Source organism: Poromitra crassiceps, assembly GCF_964638095.1.
Source record: "Poromitra crassiceps genome assembly, chromosome: 16".
Classification (NCBI taxonomy): domain Eukaryota; kingdom Metazoa; phylum Chordata; class Actinopteri; order Beryciformes; family Melamphaidae; genus Poromitra; species Poromitra crassiceps.
In genome coordinates this window covers 23862112-23876510 of record NC_139645.1, presented here as the reverse complement: position 1 = coordinate 23876510, position 14399 = coordinate 23862112, and the positions used below count along the sequence as shown (strand labels likewise).

The following is a 14399-nucleotide window of genomic DNA, read 5'->3' as shown; positions in this document are numbered from 1 at the left end:
CATTGGCCAATCCTGGCGCTTGCTGAGAGCTTTTGCAAAGGCCGACACCAGAGCCGTATGCCTACACCAAGCAGAGATGGGAAAAGTACTGACATTCTGTACTTGAGTAGAAGTACAGTTACTTGTGTAAAAAACTACTCTGGTAAAAGTAGAAGTACTGATTCAATTATTTTACTCAAGTAAAAGTAAAAAAGTACAGGCTCTGAAATGTACCCAACGAGTAAAAGTAAAAGTATTTTTACCGTATCTTTCTGAATGACTGAACCTCACATCATAGAATATAATTTGAGGATAAAAGATCCCCTACAAATGTTTTACACATCTTAAAACTCTACTTTAAATAGTGTGCTATGGTTTTTCCACACAAAAAAACCCCATTAAAATCATATCTAGTCCTCCCTCATTAATATTTCCATGATATATGAATGTGCAAATAGTTAGACAAGTTTAACTGCTGGATACAAGGTGTCCCTTACAAAGTGCAGAATCACAATACTCGAGACTGATATGATACTGATACCCAGAGATGGGCGAAAATACATCATAAAGTATTTTGATACAAATTACAAATACTTGCTCAAAAAATGTATCACAATACAAATACAAAATACTCATCTGAAAAATGTATTTGAGATACAAATACGTATTTTGTATTTTGAAAATACATAAAAATACATTTTATAAAAACTGATAAAGAACTGCAACAATTAGTCAATCCATCAATTCATTGCTAAATATTACATTAATTGCCTATTTTGATCATCTTTTCATCATTTTGAGCCATTTCTGTAAAGAAAATGTCCTAATTCTCTGATTCCAGCTTATCAAATGTGAAATTTTCTGGTTTCCTTAGATGGTAAATCATCTCTTAGTCCTCTGTGACAGTATTCTCCTTTGTGTACTAGGGTTGGCAGCACCATGGACGATGGAATCGACCATCGTCGATGGGCCGACCCCCATCAACCTCTGACACTACTACATCGGACCATCGTGATTATCTGTTTGAATCAAAAATTTGGCAGATTTAATAATAAAAAAGGCTATCTCCACTCAACCGCGACACACGAGGGACGCACAGGCGGCATTAAACAAGCGGCAAAGCGTACCTTAGCCCCAGTTCAGAGAAGTGGTAAGGCGGAGAGGAAGATAAGATAAGCAGAAGTTGGTTGTGTTGTGAAAATGTTAAGAAAGAAGAAACTTCACGTTCTTTCCTGTTTGCAACCCAATGTGAGTAATGTTACAAGTCTTCAACTGTGAATTCAACTCGCCTGTTTCCAGGAACTCTCTCCATTACATACTGTGTAGGCTGCCTGATGCTGTGTTTCTATCCCTCCTTAAGGTAACCCAATGTTAGGTTCAAAACTGAGCCCACACAAATCTAACGTTAACCACCACTAATTCTGCCCCTTTTCTGCCAGCTAGTTAAATTAAACACACACACGTTGTTGGTCACGATCTGTAACGTTAACGTTTGATTGTTTTGTGCCTTTCAATATTGCTGGTAGTGATAGCCTACTGTTTGAATTGCCTGGCTCTGTGTAGTAGTAGCCTATCCAAGCCCGCTGGTCTCTCATGACATGTAGAGCTCAGCTGTCCTGTTGTAAACGTGAACGTACATTGCAGTGGCGCAGCCAAACGGCACCGCATGGACTTCATAAATCATTAATTAACCCCACCCCCTGTCAACGACGATGCCAACGTCCATCGCGATGTTTCACTGTGGAACCATCGCGATGGTTATTTAGGTGACATCGCACAACCCTATTGTGTACCCTAACACATTACAGTTCTTTCATTTCAGTTTTAGCTGTTTTTCAGCACAGCTAATTTCTCCCTCACTTCAGCTGTTAATCACCTTCTGTGAGGGCTTTTGACTTACAGGCAGCATTTCTACATGTTAACCTCAAGCTTTGGAACTTTGACCATGTTAGCCCTAAATATCTGACATCATAACAGTATCCCTGGAGATGATGCGCCATGGCTGCAGTTATGGAAATCGCCGGCTCCACGGGCTCCCAAAATCATGACTGACAGACAGACAGACACCGCCCACCCACCTTGGTGCCATCGTGCAAATGTGCGCCATCGGCTCATACTACATCAGAGTTGCTCGAGTGACATCACTGATGACATCACAACTGCCTGAGTAACATCACAGTTGCGCAATCAGTGGCTCGAGTGACATCACTGATGACATCACAATTGATCGAGTGACATCACTGATGACATCACAATCATGACCCACACTGCTGCCACACACACTGCCACCCACTTTGCCAATTTTAATTAAGAAGATAGTTAGTTGTGTCTTGATACATACAATATGATACACAGGTTTGAATATGCAGTAAACCGTTTAATTTGCAGATAGGCCAGTGCATGCAATATCTAATCATCAATTTATATTAGTAATTTATCTCTGGGGGAATTTCCACCAACACAAGGCTTCATACTAGACGAAGAAGTGATGTGAAGTCTGACTCAAGACCCACCCTACTCTGCCTCTGATTTGTCGTTGAGTTTGTTCAAAGCGTACCTTATCCCCAGTTCAGAGAAGTGGTAAGCGGAGAGGAAGATAAGATAAGTCGGTTGTGTTGTGAAAATGTTAAGAAAGAATAAACTTCATGTTCTTTCCTGTTTGCAACCCAATGTGAGTAATGTTACAAGTCTTCAACTGTGAATTCAACTCGCCTGTTTCCAGGAACTCTCTCCATTACATACTGTGTAGGCTGCCTGATGCTGTGTTTCTATAGTAGAAGTGACATGTCACATTTCTTTCCTCCACAGTTTAAACCTGTGTCAATGGTAAGAATGTGTCAATTTGAGAATCAAATAACATAAAATTAAAGAAAAAAGTATTTTATGTATTTAAAATACACAAAATACAAGGTCTGAAAGTATCTTGATACAAATTACATCTTATTTTTCTCGGTCCAGCCAAATACAAATTACGAAATACACAAATGTATTTGAAATACTGCCCATCTCTGCTGATACCTAATGGATAAGGAACTGAATGTCCACAGGTTGATCACATTCACAAATTCAAGGTTTATTATTAAGACAGAACTGTCTCTGGTGTTAGAAGAACACCACCATATTCCATATTAGCTGAATGTTGACAGTGCACAAACTGAATGTATGTGTTAGAACAACACCATAAGGGGCCATGCGGTTATTTAAAAAAGAACGCTTGGAAAAGCCAGATTATTGGCAACTCTGGAAGCAGCGAGATGAAAATCCTCCTCTCCTGGGAGAAGACTCGAGGTGGGAGGAGTGAAGAGGAGCAGGGCGCTTTTCCTGTTAAACTTTCCTCAGCTTTCAGCCGCCCAGAGCGCTGCGCTAAAAAAAACACCACCAGCTTTTAAACGCGATGAAATGCTTCTTGAAAGAGATGCGCGCTAAACGCGTACTTATAGAGAATTAATTGCAAAAAGAGGAGCGCTAATAAGTGCTGGCTGTCTGCACGGCTCCTATGTCTGCGTGTGTCTCCCCTCAGAGAAAATCTGTGTTTCTCTTCTTTGTCCCCGCCCCGGAAGAGTGCCAAGTCATACTATTGGCGGAGCTGGAATGAGCTTTTATCAGCAGCGCTGGGAAACTCGTCTATTACTTCTGCTCCGTTCTCCCTTTTCTACTCGTTTTTAAATTACATTCTCGTGCATTTAAACAAAAGTAACGAACCTGTTTTGAAAATGTACACAAGTAAAAGTACAGATACTTGTGTTAAAATGTAACGAGTAAAAGTAAAAAGTCGTCAGAAAATTAAATACTCAAGTAAAGTACAGATACTCGAAAAATCTACTTAAGTACAGTAACGAAGTATTTGTACTTCGTTACTTCCCATCTCTGACACCAAGTAACGTTACGTCTTATTTAGAAATGCAGGGTTAAGAGTGAGGACGCGCGAGAGAGGGGTTAAGACATTAGCCCGCGTCTATTCTTGTACAAAACATCATTTTCTGCGAAGTATTAGTAAAGTTATAAGCGAAGATCGATTCACAAGGATCTGAAAGGTGTCTCCGCCATTTTGTTTTTGAGGTACTTTTAGTAAGAGAGTTGCGCCATCATGCGTCCATAATGACTCATTGTACAAGACTTGAAGGACTAGTGACCCTCCATACAGCAGATCAGGAGAAAGCTGTTTGGCTCGAGCGCAGCGCTGCCTTAGTAAGAGAGTTGCCATGGCAACCAATGGCCATGGCACACCAACCATGGCCATGGCACACCAACCATGGCCATGGGTTATTGAACTCGGTTACTGGAATTATACAATGGCTGTGAACCAATCAGATTGCTTGATTTGAGAGAGCCATTTTATAAAGATCAATAGCACTCTGGAACTCTCTGCCAAAGGAAATCATATCTACTGTTAAGAATAAAACTACTTTTAGAAAACTAACAAAGCAATACCTTGCCAAATAGCTTTTGTCAATCTGTTCAGTGGTCTATTTCATGTTTTTTTCTCTGTATGTTTAATTGTACTGTTATCTGTTAACACGTCATTTCATATTTTCACTCAGTTGTATATCTGTTGACCTTATTAGTTTGTGTTGTTTACAATCAGTGTGTCTAATTGTTTTTTTTATCTTATGTTGAGTCTATTTTTTTATTTTTTTATTATATGTTTGTATTTTCTATGTCCAGGACCCCAGGAAGATTTTAGAGGTGCATTCATGTCCTTCTAAGGGGGATCCTTTAATAAACTAAACTACACAGGGCCAAGAACTAAAACGTAATTTAGCCACCTAAAACAATGCCCACCTAAACAAATCGATATCTGTGAACATGTACGCTCTATTTTGACAATTTTGAGCGCTTTACTTTTCCGCCAAACAGCCGTCTCATTCGGCACTGCTTTTTCTCCCAACCGTACAACTACCGTATTCCTCCGCTAAACGCCTGCACAGAGCACAGAGCCATGATTTACAAAACAGAAAGGCTTAGAAGAGAGACAAAACACTGACTTACTTTAGAGAGAACAAGTCCAACCCGTTCTCACTCCGAGCGCGTAGCATATTGACGCTTTGTCCCGTCCCTTGTGCGTCGCTTGTTACTAACATGGTACCCTTGAGCGACACATGAAACGACTTGGGCTTTCCGACTAAACTCAATGCAAACCCATGGAAGTAATCTTTGACGCTTATGGCAACTGCTCCCCCATTAGCCTAACTGCTCCCCCGTTAGCCTAACTGCTCCCCCATTAACGTCTGGAGGAGCTAACCTCTCCCAGACCCTAACCCTAAACCTAACCTCTCCCACCCCATGCCTAAACCTAACCTCTCCCAAACCCTAACCCTAACCTCTCCCAACCCATGCCTAAACCTAACCTCCCCCAGACCCTAAACCTAACCTCTCCCACCTCCCACGCCTAAACCTAACCTCCCCCCAGACGCTAATGGGCGAGCAGTTGACTAATGGGCGAGCAGTTAGGATGATGGGGGCGCAGTTGCCATAAGCGTCAAAGTTGACTTCTATGGGTTTGCATTGAGTTTAGTCGGAAAGCCCAAGTCGTTTCATGGGTCGCTCAAGGGTACCATGTTAGTAACAAGTGGCGCATAAGGGACGGGACAAAGCGTCAATATGCTACGTGGTCGGAGTGAGAACGTGTTGACAAGTCACCTGGCCTCTCTGGTCTGGGACGTTTTCCCCAATTTATCCTGGGAATGGTGAAAAAGGTCTGCAGGACACCCCGGCATTTAGGCAGCATATTATGGCAGTTCCTCGTATCTCTCTTTCTGCCTGTTCACTCTCTGCAAAAGTTCCTCTTCTGAATATTACTCTCTCTGGTTCATAATTGTATCCTCTTGTCACCAAGGTGAATGGCATATCGTATAGCTATCGTATAGCTATCAAAATCACTCATATTTTCATTTGTGTATTCTATTTGTTGTCTCTTCACTAACAAGCTGGGAGAAATAACCCAAAATAACAGCTGATCTGTGGAGTAATCCAGCGCCGCGGCTCTATGCAGGCGTTTAGCGGAGGAATACGGTAGTTGTACGTTGGGAGAAAAAGCAGTGCCGAATGAGACGGCTGTTTGGCGGAAAAGTAAAGCGCTCAAAATTGTCAAAATAGAGCGTACATGTACACAGATATCGATTTGTTTAGGTGGCCGTTGTTTTAGGTGGCTAAATTACGTTTTAGTTCTTGGCCCCGTGTAGTAGAGAGAGCTGTGGAGGCTGTTGCTTAGAGTGCTGGGTCTCGATAAACGGTGCGCTCAGCGCCCAGAACACTGTACCTATTTCAGTTAGTGTATGCAACTAGCTGATAGGACCCCACTTCAAACAAACCGAACTATCCCTTTAATGTCATGGAGAGAGAGGGGAGGTGGTGGAGAATGGGTGATTTATGTCTGTTAGAGTTTTGTTGGGTTTTCAAGACAATGATGCCACCTATCAATCAATCAATCAAACTTTATTTGCAGACTCCACCGTCCAAATAGACATAAAAACACACACCACAACAACAACAACAACAAAAAAAACATAAGAGGCGATATATCACATATTAACAAAAAGTGCTTATGCAAATTCAATAAAAGGCATCTAAAGATAAGAACAGTAAATGCCATTAAGATGCCATTTAAAAGTGCTTTATACACATTCTATAAAAGGCACGAATACCAGTGTGTCCACATATAGGATTGGTATCTCACAGAGCTACACCTTGGGTTGGTCAACTGTATAATGAGATCATTCTGGGACCCCTGCAGTCTACATATGAACTTATACATCAGTCTTCTCAGGGTGGCCTGGAAGGTGTTTATCCCTAAATCACAAAAAAGCTTGCTGGCACTACTACCCCTGGGCTTCTTGAGCAGGATTCTGAGACAGTCATTATAAGCAACTTTGAGTTTGCGCAAGCTCTCTTTCTTATATCTCACCCAGAGAGGGGCCGTGTACAAAGGGGTGCAGTAAGCTCTAAACAGGTTCACCTTCACTTCATCAGAGCAGTAGTGAAATTTTCTTACTAACACATTGGCTTGGACATATAGCATTCTTCTCTGTCTAAGCATGTCAGCATCATCCTCCATCTTATCATTGATGATGTGGCCTAGATATTTTACATTGGTACACACAGACAGGGTTTGACCAGACAAATAGAAACCTGGGAAATTAAGATGTTGATCCGCCTTGGTCCTACATATCATTATTACACTCTTTTTGGCATTATACTTGATGTCAAACTTGACCCCATACTCTGAGCATATGTTGAGAAGCTGTTGGAACCCTGCACTACTGGGAGATATAATGGCCAGATCATCAGCGTACATGAAATGGTTGATTAAGGTGTTACCCATTATGCACCCTGTTCTACAACCTCTCAACTGCCTTGACAGGTCATCCATGTACAGGCTGAATAGGCCTGGGGATAGAAGCCCTCCCTGCCGTACCCCATTACCGACTCTGAAGGGAGAGGATGAGATACTCCCCCATTTTACCTGCATAGTCTGCCTGTCGTACCAATATGCCAGGATACGTATGATGCTACCTGGAACACCCCTATGCTTCAGCTTGGTGAAGAGCTTGTGATGATTGACTCTGTCAAACGCCTTAGAGGCATCAATAAAGCCTACCAACATTGTTGAGCCCTGCCCTCTGTACTTTTCTACTGCTTCTTTTAATGCATAAATACACAAATCCGTACTGTGCTTGCTCTTAAAACCGAATTGGTTGTCTGTGGTGCAGATAAGATCCCCAACTCTGTCTATTATTACACTTTCTAGCACTTTAGACAGTATGCTGGCTAGGGCAATGGGTCGATAGTTATCCATACTCCCTACCTTCCCAGCCTTGTCTTTAATGATAGGTACTAAGACAACTGTCAGCATAGCATCTGGCAGGATGCCATGTGTTACCAACCCTGAAAGACAGATGGACAGCAACACAGCAACCCTAGGGCTGGCTAGCTTCAGGTGCTCTGCAGTAATGTTATCCTTGCCACATGCTTTGTTATCCGCTAGTTGCCTTATGGCTTGGGAAATCTCATAGGGGCTGATGTGTACCACTTCCTCCTCTATGTTGCCTGTACAGTAGGGCTCGCTTCTGACACAGTTAAACAGAGCAGCATAGTGCTGCCTCCATAGTTCAGTTATATTTTCTCCACCAGATACACCCTCAATGTTACATGGCAGTGCTGTTTTACCCCTATTTATATTTTTAACTTCTTTCCAGAAGCCAGTGACATTGCTGTCAAGCAGTTTTCCAGCCATAGAGTCAGCTCTCAAGGCTTGCTCATGCTTGCCAACAAAGCGCACTGCATATTTGTATCTAGCATTGGTTAGCTTTTTATGCTCTAGAACAGGCCCCTGTCTAGGTCTGCCAGCAATAACCCAGGCCTTATGGGCCGCCTTAGCTTCTGCATGGGGGCCAGCTACATATCTGTTCCACCCACCGATGATGACTCAAATACATTCAGAAAAAATTAAACACGTCTTAACAAGTCAAATGAGATCAAAATGAACAAAACTCAAAATATAATGTTCTTCTCTCTCTAATAATTTGTTTCTTGTTTGGTTATATGTTCTTTCTTTGTTGCGGTTGAGAACTGTGGCTTGACAGCATCTTCCAGCTACAGCTTGTGCACCTGATTCAAATGAATTAGATGAGTGAAAGAATTGACAAAACAATATAGGAACAAATCATTTGGGGCGCCTCATCTAATTCATTTGAATCAGGTGCACAAGCTGTAGCTGGAAGATGCTGTTAAGCCACAGTTCTCAACCGCAACAAAGAAAGAACATATAACCAAACAAGAAACAAATTATTAGAGAGAGAGAAGAAGATTATATTTTGAGTTTTGTTCATTTTGATCTCATTTGACTTGTTAAGACGTGTTTAATTTTTTCTGAATGTATTTGAGTCATCATCGGTTTGGAACATGCCAAATCCATTCCAACAAGAACCCAAGATAAAGAAACTGAGGGTGTATTCACACCTCTGGGTCGTTTGCTTTGTTCCGATTCCGGGGCTTAATTGATACAATTGTTGCATTTGTGCCTTAGTTCGTTTGTGTTCACACAGCCACAAATCAAACGGTCCAAATAGTATTGCCAAGCCTCCTGGATTGGCCAGGAGACACTCTGGTAGGCTAATAGCCTCCTGGGATGAAAAAAATAATTCCCAGAGATTTTATTATGATAATGTGTTTTGTTAGACCTACATTGTAGGCTATGTCGGGCGTGTGAGGAGAGAGAGAGAGAGAAAGAAAGGGGGGGGGGGGGATCGGGAGAGAGAGAGAGCGTGAGAAAGTTATTTATTTATTTAGGCTATTGAGTCTATTGGGAATTTGGAGATAGAAGATCAAAGACCCTCGCAACTTCTGTTATTACTATCACGGAAACTTCAGAGGATTAGCCGACACATACTGTAGGCTATATGAACACCTGTCCTGTCAGGAATAAAATATTAATAAATAATTTAATAATAGCCTATGGACATTTCAAGGAATACATGTAATCAGTCTGATTGTCTGATTGAACCAGACAATCTTATCACAAAGAAGGCTAGCTCTGATTACCATGACTTGTTATTTAATGCAGACCAGAGGTAAGATGATCGAGTTCAAACTGCTTATGTGATGATGCACGGTTTTTAAACGATAAAAAAGCTCGTTCTTCAGGCCATTACACACAGCGCAGCTGATTACGGCAGCTGTTTTATACAAAAATGCGCTTTGTTTCCTGCTTTGTGTCGGATCGAGGTCGGATCACGTTCTCACCACAAACGAACCGCACCAGAGTTCGTTTGGAAGCGGACCGAGACCACCCTTTCTTGGCGATCTCGGACCGCTTGTTTTGTCCCGCATCCGAGTGCGATTGCTGTGTTCACACTCCCCCAAACGAACCGCACCAAGGCGGAAAACGCTCTCTGTTTCGGAACAACTGCTCCAAACGAGATAGGTGTGAATACACCCTGAGTTTAGTCCTCCTTCGTGTTGGAACTTTACAGTTTATAGTGGCTATAGTTTAAAATGATAGAAGCCATGAGCATGTCCAAACTCTGCTGAAAATCTAAACATTTGCCAAACAAGATCTATTCATTACAAGATTTAAAGGTAAATGAGCGGAATCCCTCTGGATAATCTGGTAAAATTATTAATTTGTTAATGTGAGTGTAATACGCTGAACACAGTGGTGCACACTAGGGTTGGCACGATGGACGATGGCATCGACCATCGTTGATGGACTGACCCCCATCGACCTCTTAGCCTTCTACATCAGACCATCGTGATGTGTGCGTGCGCGTGTGTGTGCGTGTTTGTGTGTGTGTGTGTGTGTGTGTGTGTGTGTGTGTGTGTGTGTGTGTGTGCGTGCGCGTGTGTGTGCGTGCGCGTGCGCGCGCGTGTGTGTGTGTGAGAAAGAGACAGTGGCTCCTGCATGGCGAGCAGAGAGATGTGTGACTCAGCAGTGAGTGTAGTGTGTGTTCAGACTATTTGTCAGTGAATAAATGCTACTACTGTACATATATATTTAAACATGTTTCTGATGTCTGCATGGAGCCTCGTTAATAGTTTTTTTAATTACAAACCTGTTTGCGTCGCTTGTCCTTTGATCCGCGTCTTATCGTCTTTTTTCATTTAGTTTTTTTCTCTCTCGTTCTCCACATGCTGAGTGACCTGCTCACCAGAACATTACTCTGTGCTGAGCTCCATAAGAGTAATGTTATGGATATGATTAAAGATAAGATAAGGCTACTAATCATGTTCAACTGACATGATGCGGTGATATTGTCGCACAAAGCACAGATACCTGTACACGGACAGACTTTTAAAAGGGAGCTGTTGCTCGAAATAAGAGAAAACCTTGCTATTTTTTGAGTGTTTGATTATTTTAAGAACACTCTTTTGTGAATGTTTATTCACGTTAACTCGGGAGAGACTCAGCAGCATATCCGTTAAGGAGCGGGCGGCTGTCATAGACAAATGAGGGCGCACTCTGTCATAGCCTCAACACAAGACTCATCAGCCATTGAATGACTGATGAGTGTCACGTTGAGGCTACTCTGGCACAAACTGGACCGTGCGTGAAGTCGCTCGCATTTAGTGCAGAGAACATCAGAATGAATTTACGAACTCACCCACTCCCAGCTCGCCAAAATGAACGTTTGAGAGTAAGGACAGGTGGTCGGCTCATTATGCGTCACATGCTGCATGTGGAGGACGCTTTGACAGTAAGCAGGACGTGAGAGAAAAAAGAAAAAAGAGGGAGACGCAGATCAAAGGACAAAGTGACGGCAAACAGGTATTAAAGATTTTAATAATGAGAATCAGAAACACGTTTAAATGTACCTGCAGTAGTAGCATTTATCCACTGCATTCACACACCTCTGGGCTCTGGCTGCCATGCAGGCACTGCTGTCATAACACATATACACACACAGCCCCAGCCCCCCAACCTGTCAGCCCCCCCGTCAACAACGATGCCATCGTCCATCGTGAAGTTTCACTGTAGAACCATCACGATGGCTATTTTGTTGACATCGCACAACCCTAGTGCACACTGAGAAACAAAACAGCACCACACCAGTTGTCTTTCACACTGAGCTGCACACAATCAGGACCTGTTTGTCCGCTCACCACTGATGAGCTGAAGAGATGTCATGGAGTGGAGATACACATTTACCAGGAAATGTTCACATTTCTCATGTTTACCAAAACATCTGCTCACTGTTGTTCTTTGTTTGTTCTTTGTTCTTTCAGAAACTCAACATCCACAACAAAAACACAAATCCAGTCTGAAGGAGAAGTTTCAGTGTTTGTTTGAGGGCATTGCTAAAGCAGGAAACCCAACACTTCTGAATCAGATGTACACAGAGCATTACCTCACAGAGGGAGGGAGTGGAGAGGTCAATGATGAACATGAGATCAGACAGATTGAAGCAGCATCCAGGAAACCAGTGAGACCAGAAACAACCATCAGATGTGAAGACATCTTTAATCCCTTACCTGGAAGAGACAAACCAACCAGAACATTGATGACAAAGGGAGTGGCTGGGATTGGGAAAACAGTCTTAACACAGAAGTTCACTCTGGACTGGGCTGAGGACAAAGCCAACCACGATATACAATTTATATTTCCATTCACTTTCCGAGAGCTGAATCTGCTGAAAGATAAAGAGTTCAGCTTGGTGGAACTTCTTCATCGCTTCTTTCCTGACACCAAAGACGCAGAAATCTGCAGCTTTGACAAGTTCCAGGTTGTGTTCATCTTTGACGGTCTGGATGAGTGTCGATTTCCTCTAGACTTCAAGAACAACGAGATCCTGACTGATGTTACAGAGTCGACCTCAGTGGATGTGCTGCTGACAAACCTCATCAAGGGGAATCTGCTTCCCCTTGCTCGCATCTGGGTAACCACACGACCTGCAGCAGCTAATCAGATCCCTGGAAAGTTTGTTGACATGGTGACAGAGGTGAGAGGCTTCACTGACCCACAGAAGGAAGAGTACTTCAGCAAGAGATTCAAAGATAAGCAGCAGGCCAAAAGAATAATCAAAGACATCAAGACGTCACGAACCCTCTACATCATGTGCCACATCCCAATCTTCTGCTGGATCTCTGCTACAGTTCTGGAGGATCTGTTGAAATCCAGTGAGGGAAAGAACCTGCCAAAGACCCTGACTGAGATGTACATCCACTTCCTGGTGGTTCAGTCCAGACAAGGGAACATAAAGTATCATGAGAGAGCTGAGACAGAGACCAGGGAGATGATTCTCTCTCTGGGAAAATTGGCTTTTGAGCAGCTGGAGACAGGCAACCTGATCTTCTATGAAGCCGACCTGACAAAGTGTGGCATTGATATCACAGCAGCCTCAGTGTACTCAGGAGTCTTCACACAGATCTTTAAAGAGGATTGTGTGTTGTACCAGCAGGACAAGGTCTTCTGCTTTGTCCATCTGAGCATTCAGGAGTTTCTGGCTGCTGTCTACATGTTCCACTGTCACACAAACAGAGATGAGAGGGTACTGGAGACATTCCTGAAAGAAGAAGAAGAAGCTGGTGAACAATCCCTGGATGTCTTCCTGAGGAGAGCCATGGTCAAATCCCTGAAGAGTAAAAATGGCCACCTGGACCTCTTTGTCCGCTTCCTTCATGGTCTCTCACTGGAGTCCAGCCAGAAACTCTTACGAGGCCTGCTGGGTCAGACAGAGAGCAGTCCTGAAAGCATCCAGAGAGCCATCAGCAACCTGAAGGAGATGAACACTGATGATCGCAAAGGAGTAAACTACATTACCTCTCCTGAAAGAAGCATCAACATCTTCCACTGTTTGATTGAGATGAATGACCAGTCAGTACATCAGGAGATCCAAGAGTTCCTGAAGTCAGAGAACAGATCAGAGAGTAAACTATCTGAGATCCACTGCTCAGCTCTGGCCTACATGCTGCAGATGTCAGAGGAGGTTCTGGATGTGTTCGACCTGGAGGCCTACAACACATCAACAATGGGGCGACAGAGACTGATCCCAGCTGTGAGGAACTGCAGGAAGGCTCGGTTAGTACTCCGTTAGTAACAGTATAGAACAGTGTAGACCAGCGGTTTTAAAAGTGTGAGGCACGCCTCCCCTGACGTGACACCGAAAAAATGTAAGAAAATGCACAGCCTCCACCGGACATGTCCGTCCAGTCACAAAGGTAGCGTACACGGTTGTCTGCAGCACACCCTCTGATGACGGAATTTACGTCACGCAGACCGTGGCTTCATCCGGGGGCACAGCACCCGCAGTCTGACTACCTCTGTGAGGTGAGCTCAGGGTGTCAGAGGAGAAACCAGAAAGAAGGAAAACACAATTTTTTTAAAATGCGTGTTTCACTAATACAATTGTGGCAGTTCTTTGTATGTACATCAAACACATATATGGTCATGAAATGAAAAATTAAAGGAACCACCGCAACACTGAAAATGACTTACTGATATTTATTTGTGAACAACGCGTTTCGCGTACAGCTTCATCAGGTTCACAGAGAATGCCATTGGCACCCACAGGTGAGTTAAATACATTAGGCAGGGTCACATGACCAATTATCACAGTCGTCTTTTTTAAAGATACAAGTTACAAAACAAGTTTTTCAAAAGAATGACATGTATTTACCAATATATCACAATTATGGCAGTTAATTTACATAGTATATCAAATATATTTTTTGAAGATATTTAACACATTGACTGCCAGCCGTTTTTTTTTTGCTGTAGGTAGCTTCTGCCAGGCCGTTTTTTGAGGATTCTGGCTCATTTTAAAAGAGCCGAGGATTTTCTGCTTGGAGTTTGTGAACACAAAGTTCAGAAAAGTACTAATAGAATGTGTGCTTTCTCTGTCTAAAAGAGTTAGTTTGTAGAGTTAGTAGTTATGTAGATATTAGCCGTTGAGTACAGCATGGTTTCAGCTGTCTGAGAGTGAAAG

At 42.8% G+C, this 14399-nt stretch overlaps 1 protein-coding gene across 1 annotated transcript in view; it reads left to right on the top strand.

Annotated features, from left to right (window-relative positions):
* Positions 1-14399, top strand: part of LOC310791534 (NACHT, LRR and PYD domains-containing protein 3-like) — a gene marked incomplete at its 5' end in the record, with an annotated part of 89673 nt that overhangs the window by 30907 nt on the left and 44367 nt on the right. Inside the window, one exon of the mRNA XM_083653208.1 lies at positions 11701-13492. Within this exon, the coding sequence (XP_083509334.1) occupies positions 11701-13492 (1792 nt within the window). The remainder of the gene's footprint in view (positions 1-11700; positions 13493-14399) is intronic.